We start from the raw sequence: 24,688 nt of genomic DNA, 5'->3' as shown, positions 1-24,688 counted from the left end.
AATGTGGAATGCCACTGAAATATACATCAATTTCCTAGATCTTTGTTTTCCATTTTCCAGTTTAATATAAAGCTGCATATTGGGCCCAGACCAAAAATTCTGAGAAATAACTTTTATTTCTTACTTGATGGAGTAGTATAAATCTTGTTTTTATTTGTTTTCTTCCTTCTGAAGCCCCACACAAACTTCCAGAGATGGTGGTAGCAGTTGCTGATTGCAAAGACAATCGTAGTTGGGAAGGTACCTAAACTCTAATGATGGGAATATTTTTTATGACCTAGTTGAGCCATGTCCCAGGAGTCTCAGAAGATTCCTCATAGCTTTTTGTCCTTCTCTAGATTCTCTATACTTGGCTCTTATTCCAGTGACAGAAACAGGAAGGGCTGGCCAGAGGTGGAAACTAAAGCTTCAAGGACTGCGAAATGTTAGAAAGACGCTGCAGAGCAGAGAGCTCAGGAAATGATCACATAGAATTAAATATGAACTCCTAAATTTACTCTTAAATGGGTACAGGCTTGTGTTTGACATCAATCAGAATACTGAAGTTTTGAGGACTGAACTACAGAATGGGTCTGGCCTAGGGCCAAGACCAACCACTTGATGAACAACAAGAGAAATACATGCCAATAGTACTATAAAAGTTCTGAAACCTGAATTAATATTGGAATTAGGTTTGACCTGTGCTTTCAAGTTCATCTGGATTATTGCTCATTGGAGAAAAAGACTATCAAACAAACAACAAGCCACCAGCATTCTCCATTTAATCAAGAATAACAGTCATAAAACATTGTATTCAAATGTCTAGGGTTATATAGTGCCAAAACAAAAGAGAACAGTCTTATCATTTCTAAAACTGAAAGAAGAGAAAATAATTATTCAAGCCTTGAGATGCAAGACTGAAGATTCTATGGGTAAAATATTGAATGATACATGAAGCATTGAAGGAAAATGGAAGGAATATGCATAGTCACTATTCTGAAAAGAATTAGTCCCTAGATCATTTAAGGAGGTATCATGAGATCAAAACCTAATGGTATTGAAGGAAGAAGTCTAAGCTGCAATGAAGACATTGATGAAAACTAAGGATCAAAGAGATGGAATAAAAATTGAGGTATTTCAACATATTAATGGTTGCCCTGCATCTGTTCATTCACCTATAGCATGAAATTTGGAAGATGGTTACCTAATATCACAACAAGGGAATTTAGCTGAAGATAATTTTTAAACAGCTAGAACAACAGCAGCATAGAGAGAGATCAGTTGGCCTAGTGTACTGAAAGTGTTGCAATCAAGCCAAAGGTGGGTAACTTTAATCCGTGGCCCTCAGGCCTGTTTTTAATTGTTTTTGGTGAAGCATTCTTCTAGGTCATATATCCCTGGTCTGTCCACTTGCTATACAGAGGAAACTCGTGGTTGCTGTGAATCTATCATGCACATGTAGCACAATTTCTCAGTCCATTTGTATGTTAATAGGTATTTGGCCTGTTTGAATTTTGTTGCAGTTTTGAGTAACACTGCTATGAACATCAACATACAAAACTCCCCTTAGATCTCAGTCCTGTTTGCCCTGGGGTATATTTCTAGTAGTGGAAAAGCTGGGTCATATGTACTTTCATTCTTCAGCCTTTTGAGGAAATGCCAAAGTGCCTTCAAGAGTGGTTGAACTCTTTTTCAATCCCACCTACTGTGTATGAGTGGCCCTATCTCTCCATATCCTCCCCAGCATTTATTACTTGCTGTAGTATTGGATTTTGTCCCTGCTACTTGGGTGAGATTTTAATTGTTTTTGGTCAAACATTCTTCTAAGGGGTAGAGCACTGGTCTTTCTATTTGCTATACAGAGGCAACTTGTGGTTCCTGTGATGCTGAACACTGTGACATTGATGTACCAAATGTGATAACTGTTACCCATGGTGGACAGTGTTTGGTGGAGCTCCCCGATTAAAACAAGCTTGGAAGTAGGAGTAGCATCCACTTCTGTAGTAGCTTGCCTCCGGAAACCTTATGAATCTGGAGAAAGGACGGAAGTTATAAAAGCACTCAGGTCTTTTGTTCATAGGGTCTCTATGAGTTGCCTACAACTCGAAGTCACTTATCAATTACAACAGAGCAATAAATAAAGAAGGAACTTCCAAAAATTCAAGCTGAATTCAGAAGAATTTGTGGAATGAAGGACGTCCTTGCTGATGTCAGATATATCTTGGCTGAAAGTAGAGAATACCAGAAGGATGTTTAGTTGTTTTTATTGATTATACAAACACATTCAGTGATGCATATTGTGATAAATCATGTGTGGCACTGAGAAGAACCAGGATTCGAAAAAATTTAGTTGTGCTCATGTGATGTCTGTGTATACACTAAGAAGTTATTATAACAGAACAAAGAGGGATACTATACGGTTTAAAGTCAGGGAAGGTATATATCAAGGTTGGATTATTTCACCATAGCTATTCAATATGTGTGTGTGTTGAGTAAATAACTCAAGAAGCTGGACAACATGGGGAAGCAGTGGCATCAGGACTTGAAGATGACCCAATTTGGCTTGCATAAAATGACACTTGAAACACTTATTGATAGCTCAAAGGTTACAGCCTTTAGTATGGATTACTTTTAAATGTAAACAAAGCAAAATTTTACAACACAAACATGGGATAATAATAAATGATAAATGGAATAAAAGAGATTTGTGTTGTCAAGCATTTTATGATACTTTACTCAACACACCTAGCACATGAAACATCAACCAAAAATCAAATTACATGCTGCATTAGGAAAATCTGCTGTTTAAAATATAAAAGAGTACACTGACCCTGTCGCTTGGAGGACTAAGGTGTGCAATAATGAAGACAGAATATTACTTTGAACTGTAGTGCTGGAAAAGAATATTCACTATACCATGGACTGTCAAAAGAATAAATAAATATTTCTTGGAAGAACAGTCAGTGTGCTTTTTAGATACAAGGAGGATAACATGCACAGAGTATATGAGACAAAGTCTTATCAGTAGTTGAAAGTCCGTGGACATGTATACCATGCTTACAAGAATAGAGGGTCAGAGAGAAAGAGGAAGATCTCTGATGCAATTTACACAGTGGCTGCAACAAAAGTTTAAGCAGAACAGATGATGCAATAGAGTGACAGTTCCCTCTGATACCCACAGAGTTGTCAGAGTTGACTTAATGGCACCTAATGACGAGTTTGTTAAGCATCAGAATGGACTTGATGGCAATGGATTTTGATTTAGTTTTGGATTGCTTGAGTTAGAATTGACTCAAGAGCAATAAATATGTATAGAGCAGTGTCAAGAAATCATGCCAGGGCAGCAGGAAAGTGTCCAACTGCTAATCAGAAGGTGGGTAACTTGACCCCACTAGAGTCTCTGTAGGAGAAAAGGTTTGAGGATCTGTTCCTGTCAACAGCCTAGGAAATGCTCTGGGGAAGTTCTATTGTGTCAAACAGTACAGTCCTAAGTTAGAATTGACACTGGGCTATACAATAACAGAGTAAGGAAGTTAGTTGTCTGAAATCACTGAGGTATACTATAAGGGTTCTACCAACTTTTCTAGATCCTTCATCTATATTTTCAAATGACCTACTCTCTTTTGCTTGTATAATCTTTCTAAATATATAATAATAGCCCTTGGGGAGTTTATACAATCCCTTTCTCCTTTGGCTCAAGAGATAAATACCAGCTTATTAATTAGTTAATTCGCCAACTGATATTAAGTTATTGATTCTACAGACATTTATTGACTCCATTTTATGTCAGATATTGTGCTGAATGCTAGTCACAGAAACTCTGTATTTAAGGCGACAGAAGTTGAAGACAATCCAAAGATTTTTTTTTTCTTTTTTAGGTACATTTTTAAATCCCCAAGAGTCCATAATAACAGATCTCATTTTATTCACATTTCCTTCTTATTCACTTGGAGGTGGAAAGAATTCAAAGGTAATACAAATGGTGAAAACATTCAGTGACAAATGAACAATCAGAGGTTTGAGTTCAATCAGGCATCTTTGAAGAAAACAACCATTGAAAATTGTATGGAGTACAGTCCTGCTCTGACCTGCAAGAGGTCTCCATGAGTTAGAGTTAACTCTACAGTAACAGGATTTTAAGAGCTAGACCCACAGGTTGTGATACTTAATTGGCATAATTAGTGCCCTTTCATCTGAATGCCACCGAATAATATTTACTTGGTTAAAGGACTATTTTTGTATGGTCTACTAGGGCTGTCTATTTTGAAGGCTGTGGTCTTTGGTCTTCTGCAAGTAGTGTTTCAGGTCTTACTCACTTTTAGCAAGTAAGTTTGCATCATCTGCATAACGCAGGTTGAGTCATGCTCTGATCCTGATGCCACATTTCTCTTCATAGACATCTCAACATTAGGAAAACAAAGGTTCTTACCACTAGGCAAATCGGCAACATCTGATAGATGGAGAAAGGTTTGAAACTGTCAATGATTTCATTTTGCTTGGATACACAATTAACACACATGGTACCAGCAATCAGGAGATCAGGTGTCACAAGTCCAGTGGCATGTTCTCCTCCCAAATACTGAAGAACAATGATGCCAGATTGAAGACTTAAGGTGTGTTGATTCAGGTCATGGTCTTTTCAATCACTTGCTATGCATCTGAGAGATGGACAATGAATAAGGAAGACAGTATAGCTGATGTCTTTGAATTAGAGTGCTCAATACCCCATAGACTAAAAGAACGAACAGGTATTTCTTGGAAAAAGGTGCAGCCAGAGTTGTCCTTGGAGGCAAGGATGGCAAAACTTCATCTTTCATACTTTGGAAATGTTTCTAAGGAAAGGTTATTCCTAGGAAGGGAATATCATATCATGCTTGCAACGGTGGAGGGTCAGCCAAAGAGAGAATGACCTCCAACAAGATGGATTGACACGGTGACTGCAGCCCTGAGTCCTACCTGACTCGATGACACCTAACAGCAACAAAACCAGACCCAATACAAAATTTGACATTCTGCACCAGTCCAAATTTGACAGCATTATCAGGTTGGATCTGCCCCATGACATCCTGGAAAGATGAAATAGAAGCAGAGAAAGATTCTGCTGCCTAAATTTCTTCTTCCTTCAAAAGCAAATCCCTTATTTAGAGCACTTAACATTCAATCCTAATTTTACTATTGTTTAATCAAATCAGAGAGCTCTAAAAGGATTTGCTGAAACTAAAGCTCCCCAATCTGTGCTTACAATTTAATTTTAAAGCCTTCAGAACATGTTTTTTTTTGGGGGGGGTATTTTATTCTTCTGGGGAACCAGAACTTTGAAGCTAAGTAGCTGTTAAGCCAAGGAAAGTCATACTGTTTTAGGAATGCTGAATTAGAGAAAATCTGGTGTGCAGGGGGCTTTAGCTAGCATCTAGTCTAAAAGCTGCAACAAAGAAGCCCTTGGGCTGATTGTGGCCTGTAGATAAGTTTTTGCTTAGCTGGAACACAATTTTATGGATATTTCACATACAACACAGCTTCATAAATACTCCCCCAAAATTGGAGTTTTGACAACACTGGTTCCACTTGACCTACTTTAATCTTTTATGCTGCCTCTCAGGCACCTGTATTCCTCTGAGATTCCTTAGGGAGCTCTGGTGGCTTAGTGGTAGGACACTGTGCTGTGATCTCGAAGACATGCAGTTCAAATCCCCAAGCTGCCCTGTAGGAGAAGGATGGACAATCTCAGGTGTGATTTATTGCTTCTGAAAAACAACTGGAGGGTTGATTCTGACTTGACAGCACACAGCAAAAACAACAAAATTATTCCTTAGATTAGTTGTAGCTGGTCCTTAGATCCCTTGTCTTCTAACTCCTGGATTCATTCACTGCTATGGAGTCAGAACAGATCCATAACTAATCTGGATTGAGTTTCTGTGACTGTAAATTTCAGAGAAAGATTTCCCATATTTGAGTTAGCAGTACAACTCCCTGTGGGCTAGACTACTACAGCGCCTCCTATATAACTTGTCATCTATATAATACAACTTATCAGTGTTGGTGGCCAAGTGGTAAGGAACTGTGCTGTCAGCTCAGAGGCACATGGTTCTGATTCTCTAGCTGCTCCATAAGAGAAAGATGGGCAATCTCCTCTTGCATGACTTACAGCCTCTACAAACCTACTAGAGGGTCAGCCATGAGTCAGTTCTGACTCTCCAGCACATATCAACTCAGTAATACTACTCAAACCCTTTATCTTTCCAGCAAGTCAATTTATGGCCACAGAATAATGAAGTAAGAAAATATTTATTGAAAAAGTAAACATACAAAACCACTAAAATTGACACTTTGTGGTAAGTAGCCTTTATACTAGGCACTAAGGTACTTTAGATTGCCCTCATTGTTTCCTTTTGGTTCCTTGGAGGGAAAAATAGGAAAGAAATAGAAGGAGTTTATATACCTGGGAGATACCATTGGATAAAGTGCTGTGAACATTACAATGAAACAGATTTCCTCTACTCTCATTTATTTTCTAATCTGTTCATTTTTTATGCATATGGAAAACAGATTCAAGTAATACACAGTAGATGGCAAATAATTTGTTTCCAGCTGTGACAGAAGGGTAGAGCATCCCTCGAGCCAAAACTAATCTTTTGCCATTCTGTGCTTCCCATGGAAATGTGTTTACACCTCAATTAAAACATATCACACTTTCTGCTATGCATTAGAATTATCTATGCCCTTATATTTGCTGACCAAAGAGTATGAATTCGATAAAAGCTGAAATTGTCTTGTCCATCTGTGTCCTCCTAAACTTGTGGCATAGAGTGGGAAATTCTATCCTTTATTCAATATTTATTAAGCACCTATTTTGTGCAAAAGCCTCAAAATTATTGGATGATTTGGAGCTCTACTCAGATAAACAATCAGTACTAGGAGACTCAAGCTTACATTGATTTTGTTTATCATCATTTATCAGCACCCAGATCAGTGAACCACATTGTGAATAAAATATGAGTGGATCATAGAAATGATGAATAGATGTGAGACAATGTATGAAATTTAACATATAGTGGGCTTCTTAGTGTAGCTAGTTCATGGGAGTATAGATCATGTTGAATGAGGGAAGGGGTTAGTTTTATAGTCTAATTTTTGGTAGTGACACCAGGAAGCAAGAGTAATCCAGAAAAGGTAGAGACTGATGAGAGCCCACGTCCACTCACTCTTGCCCGGCACTATTTATACAAATTCTGTGCCAGGAATTGCGGTGACTTAGGGACCCTAACTTGTATCCACTTGGCTGGAGAGATACAAGTTTCTAATATCTACAGCAACTTTAGTTTATAATTGTGCCTGAAATATTGGCAGTTGACCTCTAAATGTTCATATTGAAATGCAAATGAATGCAGCAGCTGCAGGAAAAGATGCACCCTCAGGGAGCTACAGAATCTCAACAGGGATTGTACACTTCTATGTGCAGAACACCACATTTTAAATTTAAATGATTCACCATGAGCAGTCAGTTGGCAGTTCTCTAATGGCTATGTTATTTCAGATAGCATATCTCCTTCACTCACATTACAGTATTTTGAGGAGCTTCCATATGGTTGGTAAAGGAAGGAGAATTCCACAGGGATACGGTACTAAAAATTGATTGTTACATTATTTCAAAAATGTGAAAAGGAAGCATGGCATTGTCATTTATCTTTATTATACGAAGATAAGAATCAAAACCAGACCTTTCCTACTTGTCCTAATTTATCTGTCCATGCTCATTTCCACGTTCTATGTTAACTGCATTTTCTAATGCTTCTCAAAGATGCTACTTTCCAGTGTGTCTGATTAGCTTCATATCAATACTTCAAAACATGGTTTAATAGTAAACTTTGATGTAAAAACTTGTCAGAGTTTTCCAGATGGGTATGAATGATTTATTTGGAAAATGGAAAAATAATACCCTCTTGTGTAATTTTAAGGATTATAGACTATGCAAGGCCTCGTAAAATCTTGTTACTGCTATTCTTGTCCATCTCACCCAGTTTATATAAAATATACTGCTAGATTAGTCTAAATTATTTGTAAAACTGGCATGTCATATCTTTGAAATATTCACAAACTGTTCAGAGTTTATGCTTCTGAAAATGAATTACATTGAAAATTTAAGTGCCATTAAGATTTCTACAGCTAATTACAAATAATAAGGATAGTAAATAAAAATCTCATCTCATATAATAAGCATTGTAATTAAAATGAAGTAGCAAATTGAACAGAATCACAGTCATATATAAACTTTCTGAAAATTGTTCCGCCACAAAATGCATTATCTCCAAATTTTATGTGTCAAAATTAGTTTAAAGTCCAATACACGAGAATTCACTAGGGTAAACTAGACTTGGAAAAATATGGAAGATTTTTTGATAAAAAGGTACTCATGAAGTACCACCCTCTGAGTATGTTAAGAATTGTACAAAAAGAGTAGTAGAGTCTTTGTGATGTTTTTTTTCAGCTGCTGTCTAGGTGATCCTTGACACACTCATCTAAGACACAAGAGGGGGAAAAAAACCCCAAACCACCTAATATGGTGCATCTCAGCCATCCTGAGATCCACATGGTTTTTACAGGTAATTTTCAGATGTAGGTTACCAGGCCTTTCTTCCTACTTTATCTTAGTCTAGAAGTTCTAACGACAACTAATCTGATATTGTTAGGGATAGTCAAGTTGTCACCAATTAATAGCACTCCCAGGGGCAACAGGGCAAAGAATTACTTAGTCCTTTATCATCATCATAATAATAATAATTTCTAGTACATTTGAACCTATTATTGTAGTCATTGTGTCACTCTATCCCACTGATGGTCGTCTTGTTAGCGGACTCTGTAATTTATTAAACATAATTTACTTCTCCAGCTACCAGCTGTCCCCTTCATCTCATATACATGTCAGAATTATGTGAGATGAAAAATTGCCATCCTTGCATCTATGGAACATTTTAGCTACATTTCACTAAAGACTTATTTGTGCTTTCTGGAAATTCATATTGCAACCAGTATTCTTCACATATGTCAGTACTTCATCAGTCTTCCTTACTTAGTGTCCTGATTTTAAGACGTATGTGTCATGACTGAAAATTGAGTAGTACTTGTACCAAAGGTGTGTGGATAAGGAACAGAACTTAGGTTGCTAGATGGAAGGTTAGAAAGCTCTTTATAATCAGAATTCAAACTCATTGCTGTCAAGCTGAAACTGACTCAGTTGAGGGTTACTGGGGATATGAATCATAGGGAAAGTCATGGATCATCTTTCTCACACAGAGCAACTGGTGGATTTGGACCACCAGAGATAGCCACTTTTGGGTTAACAGGACAATTCTCAAAAAACTAGGATCATGACAAACTGTGGCTGACTCTGAGAAGAATGGGAATCCCAGAGCACTTGAACGTGCTAATGTGAAACCTGTACTTGGTGCAGGAGGCAGTCGTCAGAACAGAGCAAGGAAACACTGAATGGTTCAAAATTGGGAAGGGAGTATGCCAGGGATGTGTCCTGTCTCCATACCTTTTCAACTTGTATGCTGAACAGATTCTCTGGGAGGCTGGGCTCTATAAGGAGAAATGAGGCATCAGGATTGGTGGAAGATCTATCAACAATTTGCGTTATGCAGGTGACACAGCCCTGTTTGTTGAAACTGAGGAGGACCTGAAGCACTTGCTGAAGAGGGTCAAGGATTGCAGCCTCCAATATGGAGTGAGGCTCACTGTCAAGAAGACAAAGATTCTCACCACCGGGCCAACTGGCAGCATCAGGATGGATGGTGAAGAGATTGAGATTGTTCACAGTTTTAGTTTGCTTGGCTCCACAGTCAACACTGTTGGCACCAGAAGCCAGGAAATTAAAAGGCATGTTGAGATGGGAAATTCTGCTGTTAGGGACCTCTCCAGGGTACAGAAGAGCAATGGTGTCACTCTGGAGACTAAGGTACATTTGATACAGGCCGTGGTCTTTGCAATCACTTGTTATGCATCAGAGAGTTGAACAATGACTAAGGAGGATAGAAGGAGAATTGATGCCTTTGAGCTGTGGTGTTGGAGAAGAGTACTTAATATACCATGGACTGCCAAGACAACAAACCTATTCATCCTGGAGAGGGTTAAACCGGGCTGCTCCTTGGAGGTAAGGATTCTGAGGCTTCGTCTGACATACTTTTGTCATGTTGTAAGGAGAGACCAGTCCTTGGAAAGGGACATCATGGTTGGGAGGGTGGAAGGACATTGCAGGAGACGAAGACCCTTAGTGACATGGATTGATTCCATCACTGGAGTAATGGGGATAGGTATGTCAGCAACAATAAAATTGGCAAGAGATAGAGCAGGGTTTAGAGCTGTTTTAACTAAGGTCACTATGAGCGATTCGATAGCACTCAACAACAAAACAACAATAATCTTTTACAGCAGAAGAAAATATCTCATAAATGTTAGGTTCTTTATAGTAATTTTCTCATTTATCTTCACAGCAAACATTTCAACTAAATATTATTTTCCTACCTTTATCTAGACAACACAATTTGGGCTCAGTTAAAATAAACTGCCAAATGGCACAATTTCAAATTCAGTTCAACATGATTCTATAGGCACACCTTTCACCATCATACCTACATCTCCCCCATAACATTTTATAAAAACAAGGAGATAACTTTGAATATTAGATTCAAGCATTTTAAAATGATACTAAGCATCTTTACTAACTTGAGTCACAGAAGAGAGTCTTTAGACAACAGGATATAATGAATACTCTTCATTGAGAAATTATTGTAATTTTGTCATCAAAAAGCCCTTTGAATATATATTACTGCTAGTATCACTTTTCTATATACAGAAAATGGTTCATATGTTGAACAGTTCTCTTAAGATAAATAGATTGGAACTACATCTCCAAATATTGAAGCTTTGGTACTGCCGGTATACTTGTTAAAACATTTAAAATCCATTGCCCTCAAGTCAATTGTGACTCAGAGAACTGTCCTAAAGAGTTTTCAAGGCTTTTGTGCATCTTTACAGAGCAGTTTGTCACATCTTTCTCCTATGGTGGGTTCAAACTGTAGCCCAGTATTTACCCACTCGGTCACTAAGATTTCTTTCAAACACTTTGCCTATTATCGAAGAGAATCATGGTGTCTTATCACAGCATTATGCCCTAAAACTTTAACTTTCTTATCTCAGACATTTAATCCTGCCTTAACATTGACATGTTGCTGTTATGTGCTGTCAAGTGGCCTACGACTCATAGTGACCCTATGTACAACAGCTCTGAAGCCTGCCCCGATCCAGTCTCACTGACTCTGATACACCTGACCCCGTTTCCCTAGTGACTCTTATCAATCCATCTCATCTGGGGTATTCCCCTTCTGTGCTGTCCCTCCAACCTTCTGAGTATGATGTTCTTCTCCACGGATCGGTCTCTCCTGGCCACATGCCCAAAATATGTGTGGATTAGCTTCAAAATCCTAGCCTCCAAGAAGAAACTTGGATTCACCCTAGGACAGATCTATTTGTTTCTTGGCAGTATGTTCAAGACCCTTCTCCAGTACCACAATTCAAAAGCATCAATAATTCTTCTATAATCTTTAGTCATTTTCCAGCTCTCTGATGCATAGCAAGTAATTGCAAATAACATGGACTGGATCAGGTGCACCTTAGTCTCTAGACTGACACTGTTGCTTCTCAGTACTCTGGAAAGGTTCCTGAAAGCAGATTTACCAAATTCAATTCACGTTTTGATTCCTGACTGCTGGTGCCAAGAGTGTTGATTGTGGAGCCAAGGAAGCTGCAGCTATTAACTTTAATCTCTTCTCCATCCATCATGGTGCTGCCAATTGGGCCAGTGGTGAGTACTTTGTCATCTTGATGTTGAGCTTCAATCCATATTGAAGACTATAGTCCTTGACCTTCTGCAGCAAGCACTTCAGGTCTGCCTCAGTTTCAGCAAGCCAGGTTGTGTCAGGTTGTTGATGAGTCTTCCTCAAATCCTGATGTTACATTTCTCCTCATAAAGCCCAGCCAACCAAATGATCTGCTCTGCATATAGACTGAAAAGGTATGGAGACAGGATGCATCCCTGACACACTCCCTTCCTGATTTTGAACCATGCACTGTTTCCCTGCTCCCTGGTCCAAGTATAGATTTTGCATAAGCTCAATCAAGTGTTCTGGGATTTCCATTCACCTCAAGGTTAACCACAATTTGTTGTGATTCACACAGTTAAATGCCTACTGCACCAGACTAAAGCAAGCCAAATTAGACATGGTCATATTGATGGATATTTACTATTGTGTATAGAAGACACAATACAATAACTTGAAGAAAATAAGACTATTACTCACATTTACCTATCAACTACTAAAGCTAAAAATGAAGAAATTGAAGATTTTTACCAAGTTCAATAGAGCAAGATTCATTGATAATTACTGGTGACTGAAGTGTAACACTAAAAAGCAAAGATCAAGGATAGCCTTGGTAATAGAAGTGTTCCAAAACAGTATGACTATTATAAAACCAATCACTCATTTATTGTAAGTATGTTTTTTCAAAACAGCATAAACAATGACAACATATAGTATTTTCTATCAGTAGAATGCGCAGGAGTTAAATCAACTACATATGAGGAAAGAAACAATTGTCATTGTTATGTACTAGCAAGTTATTTGAGGCTTACAGTGATCAAATGTACAAAAGCCTTATCTCTGATACAACTACTCCCATTACCCTAATCACTGAATTAATACATCTCATAGAGGGTCTTTCTCTCTTGTGATGTCCCTCTCCAAGGACTGGTCCCTCCTTGCAACATGCCCAAAGTATGTTAGACGACACTTCAGAATTCTTGCCTCAAAGGAGCAGCCCAGTTTCACTCTCTCAGGGACAAACTTGTTCTCCTAGCAATCAATGGTATATTCAACACTCTTCTCCAGCAAAGGCATCAATTCTTTTTCTATTATCCCTAGTCATTGTCCAGCTCTCTGACACATAGCAAGCAATTTTGAAGACTATGGCCTGGATCAGGCACACCTTACTTTCCAGCCTGTTTCATTGCTCTTCAGTACTCTGGAGATGTCCCTGTCAACTGACTTTCCCAATGCAATTCATCTTTTGATTGGCTGATGATATCAAGAGTGTTGATGATGCTGCCAATTTGCCCAGTGGTGAGAATCTTTGTTTTCTTGATGTTGAGCTTCAATCCATATTGTAGGCTGCAATCCTAGACCTGAAGCAAGTGCTTCGGATCCTCCATTGTTTCAGCAAACAGGGTTATGTCATCTGCATAATCAAGTTGTTGATGAATCTTCCTCCAATCCTTATGCCACATTCCTCCTTATACAGCCCAGCCTCCCAAATGATCTTTTCTGCATATAGATTGAAAAGGTATGGAGACAGAATACATCCATGGTGTACACCCTTCCCAATTTGGACCATGCAATGTCTCCTTCCTCTTAATATCCCCCAAAAAAGTAAGAGCAAGCACCAATGATGAAACAGAACATCAGTTGTTCATATGCAAGTTCACAGTAAAGCTTTAGAAAATTAAAACAAGTCCATGAGAGCCAAATTACAACCTTGAACATAAATCACTTGCATTGATATTCCTCTCAAGGACAGATTTGAATATTAATACAAAGACTAGACAAATGACACAGAGTCATAACTTGATGAGATGGTATAAAGCATACAATATGTGAAAAAAACAAAAGATAATTAAAATGAACTAAGAAAAATCTAAAATCTATGTTTAAAGAGGACCTAAAAGATGCACTGTAGGTGTTGACAAAAAATAAGTCCCCAGTAATCAATGGAATACCAATTGACAAGTTTCGACTAACACATGAGGCCCTGGGTGTCTGCATCAGTTTATGCCAAAAAATTTGGAGGTCATCTGCCTAGCTGATGGACTTAAAGAGACCCAGCAGTAATCAAATCAAGAGACATATTGCATTCGGATAGTTTGTTGACAAGAACCTCTCTAAAATGCTGAAGAGCGATGATGTCAGTTTAAAGACTAAGGTGAACTTGATTCAGGTCATAATCTTCTCAATCACCTACTATGCCTCAGAGAGCTGGACAGTGAATAAGGATTACAGAAGAATAAATTTCGTCTGTTAGTTGTGGTGCTAGTTAAGAGTACTGAACATTCCATGGACTACCAAAAAAACAAACAGATATGGTTTGGGAAAAGTGCAGCTGAAGTGCTCCTTGAAGGTTCTTATCCTTTGGACATGTTGCTAGGCAAGGCTAATCTTTGGAAAGAGACATCATGCTTGGAAAGATGCAGGGTCAATGAAGGAGACAAGATTCCCTATGAAATGACATGACAGTGATTTCAGCAAAGGGCTGTAGTGTGTCACGGATGATGAGTATGTCAGGGGTCAGGCTGGCTCTTCATAGAAAAGCTATGAGTTGTACTTGCTCGATGATACCTAACTACAATGTAAGTGGGTGGAAAATGATGAAGTAAATGTGCTGAACAGATTAAAAAGACTCAAAGAGTTGCTGAAGAGATCAAAGTAAATATAATGAAGTGTGTAAACACCTGGATATAGAAGACCAAAAGGAAAGAATGCACCTGGAATTTCTCAAGCTTAAAGAATTGAGACAACTACAAGCCTCAAAGTTATATATAGAAGAATTTGTGGGCAAAATGCTGAATGAGGCCGGAAACATCAAAATAAGATAGATGGAATACACAGAGCCATTGCACTAAAAATATGTAGTCAATGTACAACTATTTCAAGAAGTAGCATATGATCAAAACCTCTGGAAATAAAGAATAAGTCTCAGCTACACTGATGGTATTGATAAACAAAGCTCTAGTATTAATGGATTGCCAATTGAGAGGCTGCAACCATAGCTGTAACACTAGATGATCTTACTTACCTATGGCCAGAAATTTAAAGACATCTACCTGTTCAACTGTCTGGAAGAGATCCATATTTGTGTGTCCATATGAAGTATGATGATTAAATTGAGTGTGTAAATTATCAAACGATATAATTTATATCACAGGTAAGTAAAATTTTACAAAACAGATAATTAGAAAACGGTTGCAGCACTACATTGACAGTGATTTGCAAAAAATACAAGGTAGATTTAGAGCAGGACATGAAATAAGTACTATCACTACTGATGGCAAATGAATCTTGGCTGGACGCAGAAAACAGAAGACAATTGTGTAACTGTTTTATTCACTATGAAAAGACATTCAGCTGTGTGGATCATACAAATTTACAGTTCAAAAGAAAGGGAATTCCAGATATTTAATTATTCTCATAAAGAAGTTGTACACACACAAAAGTCAGTCAGGCCTTTGCCCAGAGAAAGATATACTCTAAAATTGAAGATGTACATCAAAGTTTAATCCTTCCATACTTATTCAGTTGTTATAGTGAGTAAATAATCTGAAAAGCTGGACCACATAAAAATGTTGCATGACATTTGGAAGCAGACTCATTAATAACCTATCATATATGGATGATGCAGATTGCTTGGTGAAATGAAGATCAAAGGCTGAAGTGTGGATTATACTTCAAAATAAAACAAAAATTCTCACACATATAGTAGTAAACATCATCATAATAGGGAAAAATTTGAAGATGTCAAGGATTTCAGTTTTACTTGGATCCACAATTAACACACAAGGAAGAAATAAGCCAAGAAAGAAAATGTCATGTTGCATTGGACAAAACTGTTACAAGTTATTCCTAAAAAGCAAATATGACACTCGGAATATTAGGTAAGCCTAACCAAAAAAACCAAAAAAAAAAAAAAAATAAAGTTGGACAATGAATACAGAAAACTGTAGAAAAAGTACATCTCTTGATTACGGTGTTTGTTGATGAAGAATATTGAATATACCATTGACAGCCAAACAAATCTGCCATGAATTAAGTACAGCTAGAACATGAATTAAGAGGGAGAAGGAAAGGTTTCATTTCATGCACTTTGGGCATATTACCAGAGGTACCCAGTCTTTGGAGAATGTTGTAATTATTGGTGGAAAGTCAGTGAAGACTCCCACTATTGAAATGGATTTGCACAGAACCAGACAGCACTTCATTTTGTTGTATATAGCATCACTGTGTCAGACCTGGCTTGACAGCTTCTAACAAAAACAAATTTAGAGATACTTCTCTCTAATTTTCTCCCTTTTATACTTTGCCTTCCAAGACTCTTCTGGGAAAAAATAAGCAGTGATTTTACCTGGTACAGCTACCCTTTATGGATACCAGTGTTGCCACCATTCAGCACCAATTTACTGAACTGTTATATTCAAAGCACTTTACACAAAGAATATGAGACAGGTCTCTTGTGCAACATAAATTACAAACTAACAGCATTTTTTAATTCTTAACACCAAAAAGAAATGCAATTCAGGGAAAAGTGACTGTATCATACACATGGCTTGAATAAACAGATTCATGCCAGGCTATTTAGGGAATAAGTAATCGTATTTAGTAGTGTTATAGGTATGAGGTACACTATTTGTGGTATTTCTTAATAATAGGAATTGAACCATTTGAGTAAATAGGGCTAAAAATTTTATATATTAAATATTTGGGTGTCTTTTTTTTATAATTTATACTTGATACACTTTTCCCTTAAGTTGAATCAGACTTATAGTGACCTCATGTTGTAGTTTGAATTGAGAGCCATAGAGTTCTCTTTACTGTATTATTTATGAAAAAATATTTATTATCAGAAGAACTAGCTTCAAAATAAATAGTACAGAAAATATAAATAGACAAAGTAGGTAAATATTTACTTACTAAAGGAAAGATTAAGAGATCAAATGTCAGCTGCTTCATGAGAGAGAGATGTGATAATTTCCTTCTGTAAAAGACTCACTCATTCATTGCAGTTGAATTTGTTCTGACACATGGGTGAGTGCTGACCTTACATTGGGTTTTCAAGGCTGCAACTCTCATGGGAAGAAACTGTCCATTTGAAATTCCAGAGAAACACAGCCTTTAGTTTAGCATTGCAACCTGCTGCAAACTATGCTACTAGAGTTACTGCCATGTAAACTCTTTAGGGCAATTTTACTTTGTTTGACAGAGTGATTATGAGTTAGAATAGACTTAATGGCAATGGATTTTTATTTGAGAGTGCTTAGTGCTGTGACTGATAAGCTAGTATCTATATGTATACAAGGAAGACAGGTTAATACAAATATTATTCAAATGTATGCACTAACCCTTAAAGTCAAAGATGAAGAAACTGGGGATTTTTCACAACTTCTGTAAATTAATCAACATGAAATAAAAATAGATTCATAATAATTAGTGACTGGAATGTAAAAGTTGGAAAATAAGGTCTTGGTGACAGAGATGAGTCTGGAGGTCAAGTGACTATAGATGAAATGAATTCTTTATTGCAAATTCCTTCTAAAGCCATAAATACTAACTATATACATGGACCTCACCTGTTAGACTACATAAGAATCAGATGGACTACATCAATGCAAAGAGTCAATGAAGCAACTCAATATTGTTGTTGTTGTTGTTATGTGCTGTCGAGTCGTTTGCGACTCATAGCGACCCCATGTACAACAGCCCTAAACCGTGCTCTATCCTGTGCCAATCTCATTGCCTCTGACACACCCATCCTGAGTACCCCAGTCACTGAATCAATCCACCTCATAGAGGGTCTTCCCCTCCTGCGCTGTCCCTCTACTCTACCCAGCATGATGTCTCTCTCTAAAGACCTATCTCTCCTTACAACATGTCCAAAGTATGTCAGACGAAGCCCCAGAATCCTTGCCTCCAAGGAGCAGCCTGGTTTAATCCTCTCTACGATGAATCTGTTAGCAGTCAAAATAAAGCCAGGGATGAATGTGAAACACAACATAAGTTGCTCATGTGAAAGTTCACACTGAAGTTGAACAAAAAAGAGAAAGCCCATGAGAACCAAAATACAATATTGATTCTATCCTTACTGACTTTAAAACCAATCTCAAGAATAGAGCTACATATTTAACACTAATAACTATAGGCCAGATCAGTTTTAGGATAATATCAAGGATAACATCCATTACAAATACAGAAAATAAAGTACAGGAAAGTCTAAAGTGAGATATCAGAAAAGACTGTGAAATTTGCATCAAAATGTAGAGAGGTGAAAACAAATATAATCCAAAATATCAAAATCAAAATAGCAGAAATTCTAAACATGTTGGAGGCACCAAAAAGAAACAGAATAAGAAGAGATTGAAGAAAATCAGTAATACAGAACAGAAATAGTAGATTCATGTGGGATGGCATCAAATGAAACAACATACACATGATTGTAATTTCAGAATAGGAGGGTTAAAAAAAACACCAAAAACCACCCCCCAAAAAACAACAACAAACAAACAAAAAGAACCAACACAAACCAAACACAGGGAACACTATGGAAGAAAAAAATAGAAGAAAATCTTTCAGGTATCATGAAAAATAAGCAGTTCAGTAGACTGGATCCCAGAAATACTACATGGCCTCCATAAGATGACGACTAATAAACCAGACCACAAAATGAGCAGAAGACATGAAAAGACTCTTCATAAAGGAGGAAATTTAGATGTCCAGTAAACACATAATCCCTAACAGAGAACTGCAAATTAAAATAATGAGATACCATCTCACCCAGCAGCAAAAGTTCAGAGCAAATAATAATGTAAAAAAGGATGCAGAGAGAGTGTAACTCTTATGTACTGCTAATAGGATTATAGAATGGTACAACCACTCTGGAAGTCAGTTTGCTGTTTCCTGAGAAGGCTGAACATAGAAATTCCATATGATCCAGCTATTCCAATGCTAGTAACATACCACAAGGAAATCAGTACTGTGACATAAATGGACATATGTACACCTATGTACATAGCAGCATTGTTCACAATAGCAAGAAAATAGAAACAGACCAAATGTCCCTCAACAAATGAATGGACTGAGAAATTATGGTAAGTCGACCCAATGGAATACTATGCAGCACTAAGAATTGATGATTTCATGAAATACCATATAATTTAAGCCAATAAATTGGAGAAGAGCTATCTGTCCAACTGGAAGGGATTCACAGATATTCCTACCCCACCTCCCCCCAAAAAGGTGACCCAACAGATGGTAAAAATTATCAATCAAAATCATTAATATTACATGCAAATAAAATCTTGCTGCAGATTGTTTAAAAATTACAGGAATAGTGCCTTGAGAGAAATCCAAGTTGAATTCAGTAGACGCCATGCAACAAACATAATAGCTCATGTCAGATGACATCAGGGAATGTCCAAAAGTAGAGATTGGACAAAATCAGAGAATACCAGAAATGCTTACTTGTATTTTATTTACTTTGCAGATCATAACAAATTATGGCTAACTTTGAGAGGAATGGGAATCCGAGATCACTTAATTGTACATTTAGAACAAGAGAACACTGCCTGGTTTAAAATCAGGGAAGGTGTGTGTGTCAGGGTTGTATCCTTTCTCCATACCTATCAAATCTCTATGTTGAGAATAATTAGAGAAGCAGGATTATATGAAGAAGAATGGGCCATCAGGATTGGAGGAAAACTTATCAACAGTCTGCTGTACACATGTAACAATGTTGCTTGGAGAAAGTGAACAAGATTTAAAACACTTATTGCTGAAGATTAAAGACTTAAGCCTTCAATATGTGTTGTATCTCAGCATCAAGAAAATAAAAATCTCTACCAATAGGCCACATTATGAGATAGAAAAAAAAGATCAGAGTTGTAATTCATTTCATTTTACTTTTATTCAGAATCAACTCTCATGGCAGCGGCAGTTAAGATATCAGAAGATAGAGTGCAATGGAAAAATCTGCTCTCAAGGATGTATTAAAAGTTCTAAAGAACAATGATATAAATTTAAAGACTAATATATGCATAAACCAAGTCATGGCATTTTCAATTGTTTAGTATGTACCTGAAAGTTTCACAATAAATAAGGAAGGCCAAATAAGAATCTATGCATTTCAATTATGATATTGGCAAATGGTATTGAAAATAGCATCAAATACTTAAAAAGCACACACACCGAAACCCCTCCACCACCCACAAAAAAAAAAAATCTGTTTTGAAGAAAGTGCTCCTTAGATGCAAGAGTGGTGAAGCTGTGTCACACATAATTTCGAGTATGTTTTTAGGAGGGTTAAGAAAAGAGAAGGTGACCTGACAGACTTTTTTGCTCAGTGGTGACAATGGACTCAAGCATCCCAGAGATCAGGAGGACACACAGGATAGGTCAGTGCTCAGATCTGTTGTTCTTAGGGTTATTGTGACTTTTAGTTGACTTCACAGCACGTAATGCAACAGAGCAACAAAGTAGTGGAAGTCTTTTTAATGATTTAAAATCCCTATACTATCATTTCTTTCCTCTATCATGTTGGTTAAATGTTTGGCAAATCTGTGTTCAATTGTAAGCTCAAGTGCTTAATATTAATATGATCTTGTAGGTGGTATTTCAACCATCTAAATTTTGGTTTGTTATCTGTAAAATGAAGATGATAATAATAGCATTTCCCTTCTTGAGAAGCATAACTATGTATAAAATGTTCATTGCTTTGTACCATTGAGTCAGAATTGACCCATAGCTGACCCTCTGGAAGGTTTTCAGAGATAATTAATGGAACAGGAGGAGATCTCCCATCCTTCTCCCACAGAGCAGCTGGTGGAGTTAAATCATGTGCTTTAAGATCACAGAACAGCTTCTTGCCACTAGGCTACCAGTGCTTCCTAATTTTGTTTTTAAAGTGTCCATAACTAGGTACAAAAATCACATCTATTCTCAGATAAGATTATAAAAAGTAATGAAACCACATTTTGAATTGTCTGAGTTAGACTTTCAAGATTCTAAGGTAGCTCTCAAGCAACAAGATAGTCAGATAGGCAAAAATATGATGTTGTTTTGATGCCTTCAAGTCAAGCGTGACTCACAGCAACCCTATGAACAAAGGGCTTGAAGCCCCTCTACAACTATCAACATTTATCAAAGTTCAGAGGGTTTCTGGAGGCATGTTATTTAGGAAGTAGATGCCACCCCTGCTTCCAACAAGTCAGATAGGCAAAAATACTATGTAAAAGGGAAATTTCAGTCCACAGAGAATATGGAAAATATTCATTAAATGAGAGTTTAAGTCAACAAGGAAATATCCTTTAACCACATTGACTAGAAGTTGTCAGAAAATCCTTAGTAAAGAGAATCTGGAGATGAGTGAGATCAGCACTACTACTGAACAGCCGCTATAACTCATCTACTGTAGCTACTTATAACCTATCCACAATCAGATCACGACCTCATGAGTGGAAAGAAGTCTGGATTCCCCAGAAACCTGCTAGAACTGCAAAAAAACCCCCAAAAGCCCAGAAAATAAGTTTTCAAAGTTGGAATTGTGAGGTTTACATCATTGGTGTTACTTACTGTCACCATTTTTCACCATTAAAATATGAAAAATAAATTCATACTCATTAGAAGATGTTAGGCAATAATCGCCTGGTCTGAAAAAGGAAAGAAACATAGTTTCATGCAAAATTTCTTCTAATTCTGGATTTCATTCACTGATATAAAATCCCACAAGCCAGTAAATTCCTCTCCTATTCCTCAGATTCTAGCTAAAAGAAAGGCACCAGGTCTTTTGTTCATAGAGTCACTAGAAGTCATGCTTGACTTAACAACAATCATCATCAACAACAACATTCCTCAGATAGAGAGGGACAGAAAGTTGGCAGGTTTTAATTTTACCAAATAATGACGTATCAAAACTATCACAAAACATCATTTCCAATTCCCGCCAATTCCAAGAAAAAGCAAACTGATTCCCAAAACACAGGATAGACAAGGCTTCAGGTAGAAAAATATGAAAAACTCACTACATTGTTCCAGTTTCCTCATCTTGGCAGAGAACACTGGAATACAGCAAACTTTTTTTAAGTTACAATTTCTACATGGATCAGGTGGGTCCAGGATCTTGGATGAAGGTGTCTATACCCTCTAAATTAAACTAAAGAATTTTAGTTATATTACTTCTATGAAAATTAATATGGGCTCTTACTGGCTCAATGTGAAATATGGTCATCTCAGTAAATCCCTTATAAATTTACCCTCAATATTTGCAGACATATTTGTTTATATAAGTGTACTGACATCACTTGATTATTAAAGTAATGATTTGCAGTTCTTGACTTGCTACAAATAAGGTAAGTAAGCCTTTTATTTCATCTTTTTTTATAGCATAACTTTCTAGATGCTTAACCTGTTGAAGGAATTAGTTTCTTTGTAATCTTACAACTAAAGGAACATGTGGTATGTTGTGAGCCCTATATTTTATAATTAAATAAAATTGTGAGCTTCTGTTTATGTCATAATTATTTACAGATAATTCCTGCTATGATTTTATGTTTTCTTGATGAAGGTGAGCCTGGGACTTTTTATTTTATTTCAGGCCTATGTGAAAGTGTTTGATGCTGTGCTGACTGCTAAAAGAGAAATGAACAGGAGGTAGGTAGGCTGTGCACTTGAGGTTGGTAGAGTTCCATTCTAGAGGCCACATGATTTTAGCACAGTACCTTTCAGAGGCATATTCGATTTCTCACATGATAGAAATGTAATTAATGATTTTATGTCTCAACAGAGTAAACACTTCCTCTAACATGCTCTCCTTAGTGAGCATATAAACTTTTTCATTACTGTAAGTGGTAATACCCACTCTATTTATGTGACAGTTCTCCTCTCTAACAGATCACCAATACTAGCCCTATTACATCAGTTTCCTTAAAGCAGACTCTTAGCCTTATCCACCTCAGATGAAAACAATTTATCTACTTACTGTTGCAAGTCTTGTTGTATTTGCTGTTCTCCTGTGCAAACCCTTCTAGTCGGCATTGAAAACGATGTTGCCAAAATTCTTGAAACCAAGGATTTCGGAGGTTTGTTTCTGGCCTGAGCTTCAGATAGTAATCATCAAACCACTTGACATCAGGTGATTGGAGCTTGATGGTGATTCCACCCACAGCTTCTCGCTGATATCCATCTGTCACATCATACCTGTCAGCCCAGCCATCACTGTGGGGGAAACAAAACATCCCTTAGCTCTTAGCAGAAACTGTCTAATGCAGTGAGGTCATTTGCTCTCCTTTTGAGAAGGTTAATAATTACATGGTTACTTTACGTTGTACTATGGATTGCACAGCCCATGGAAGTGATTACTGTGATAGCAACTTGTAATAAGTACAAAAATGGTAACTTTCAGGATGAGATTGCTCTTAGAAGGCACACTCTCATCAGCACTTTCGGCATAATTTTCCCAGTTCCAAAATGGTAGGTGGAAATTACATAATATCATAATTATCATTATTTAATGAAAATTTTATGGCTAGAATAGTTTAACTATATAATTTTTCTTTATTAAGTACTAATTATAACCACCACCATAATGATCACAAATATCTCAACATTAATTTCATCAACCTATGACGTGATGTTCATTTTAATCTACATTTACAAGGAAATTATAAAGAAGCTTAAAAAATATATCCAATCTGCAGATTTTCATCCTTTTAAATGTTAATTTTCAGTGTCTTATATAAAAACTCTGTAGTCTATAATTGGTTTTTTTTTCTCATTTCTTTCTCATGATTTTTCTCAAACAAATTTAAAATGCACAATGTGAAGTCAGGTTTTACAACATAATGAATAGTTTACTGAAATGGACTTTTCTGTCATTCTACACACTGGGCACCTAAATAAATTTTTAAGGAAAAGCTTGAAATCAGAGTTTTCATGGTATAAGAGTTTGAGAAAATAAATAGGAAAAATCCTTAACTCGTCAGAAAAATGTACAAGATAAAATTTTTATATGTAAAATCTGTACTTAATGTTTACATTTTTCCTTTGAAGCAGTACAAATGCTCTCTAATGAGTGAATATTAGAGAAAGTCAGAGGAATTTTGGCAATAAAAAAGTTAACACCAAAGAGGGAAGAGAAGAGCAACTAGGACTGAATCCAAAGCAGGAGTGAGATAAGCTTCTAGTGAGGGAGGTGAGCAAAATGCTAACTTCCTCATAGGGTCTTTCTGACAGAATCTTTATGGAAGCAGAGGACAAGGTCTTTCTTCTGCAGAACCACTGGCTGGGTTTGAACCACAGTCCTTTCATAACCATTGCTCCATCAAAACCTCTTTAAAAGAATGTAAGTGGATTTCTATATCTTAACTCAATTGCATTTTTAGTCCTTAACATTTTCTGTAGGCAAAAACCATGTATGAATATTTCACATAAGATCTAGCGCTAGGAAATGTATTATATAAGCTATTAAATGAGTTTAATAGAAAATTGTTTACTTTTTTTTTAGCATGTTTTACTCTAACTTGATTATTTGGGGTCATTTCAAAAGTCACATATTACTCATTAAGATAGAACCTGGAGATTATTTCAGAGGTTTCCTTAGGAAGAAATGAGAAAAGAAAAACACAAAATATGTCTCCCCCAACCCCAGTGCCTCTTTACTAAGAAAAAGAGATAATTACACATTATGGATGTTTAAAAATCATCAATGGTGAAATTGGAAAATATTTCATACATACAAGAAAAAAATGTTAAATCTGTATGATTTGTCCCAATGTTGAATTGAGGTAACTTTGCATATTATCTTGCCTCAAGTTTCTTATTTTCAGCTTCAAAAGATTTTATTT

General features: G+C 36.8%; 1 protein-coding gene across 2 annotated transcripts in view; it reads right to left on the bottom strand.

Annotated features, from left to right (window-relative positions):
• The window catches only part of GRM5 (glutamate receptor, metabotropic 5), a 655,562-nt gene that overhangs the window by 173,961 nt on the left and 456,913 nt on the right, over positions 1 to 24,688 (bottom strand). For both annotated transcript variants that reach the window (XM_006895249.1, XM_006895250.1), the window contains exon 4: positions 22,825 to 23,060. In XM_006895249.1, the coding sequence (XP_006895311.1) occupies positions 22,825 to 23,060 (236 nt within the window). The remainder of the gene's footprint in view (positions 1 to 22,824; positions 23,061 to 24,688) is intronic.

This window comes from Elephantulus edwardii, unplaced genomic scaffold (assembly GCF_000299155.1).
Source record: "Elephantulus edwardii isolate Elephantulus edwardi_28Jun2011 unplaced genomic scaffold, EleEdw1.0 scaffold00163, whole genome shotgun sequence".
Classification (NCBI taxonomy): Eukaryota; Metazoa; Chordata; class Mammalia; order Macroscelidea; family Macroscelididae; genus Elephantulus; species Elephantulus edwardii.
This window is presented reverse-complemented; position numbering and strand designations above follow the sequence as displayed.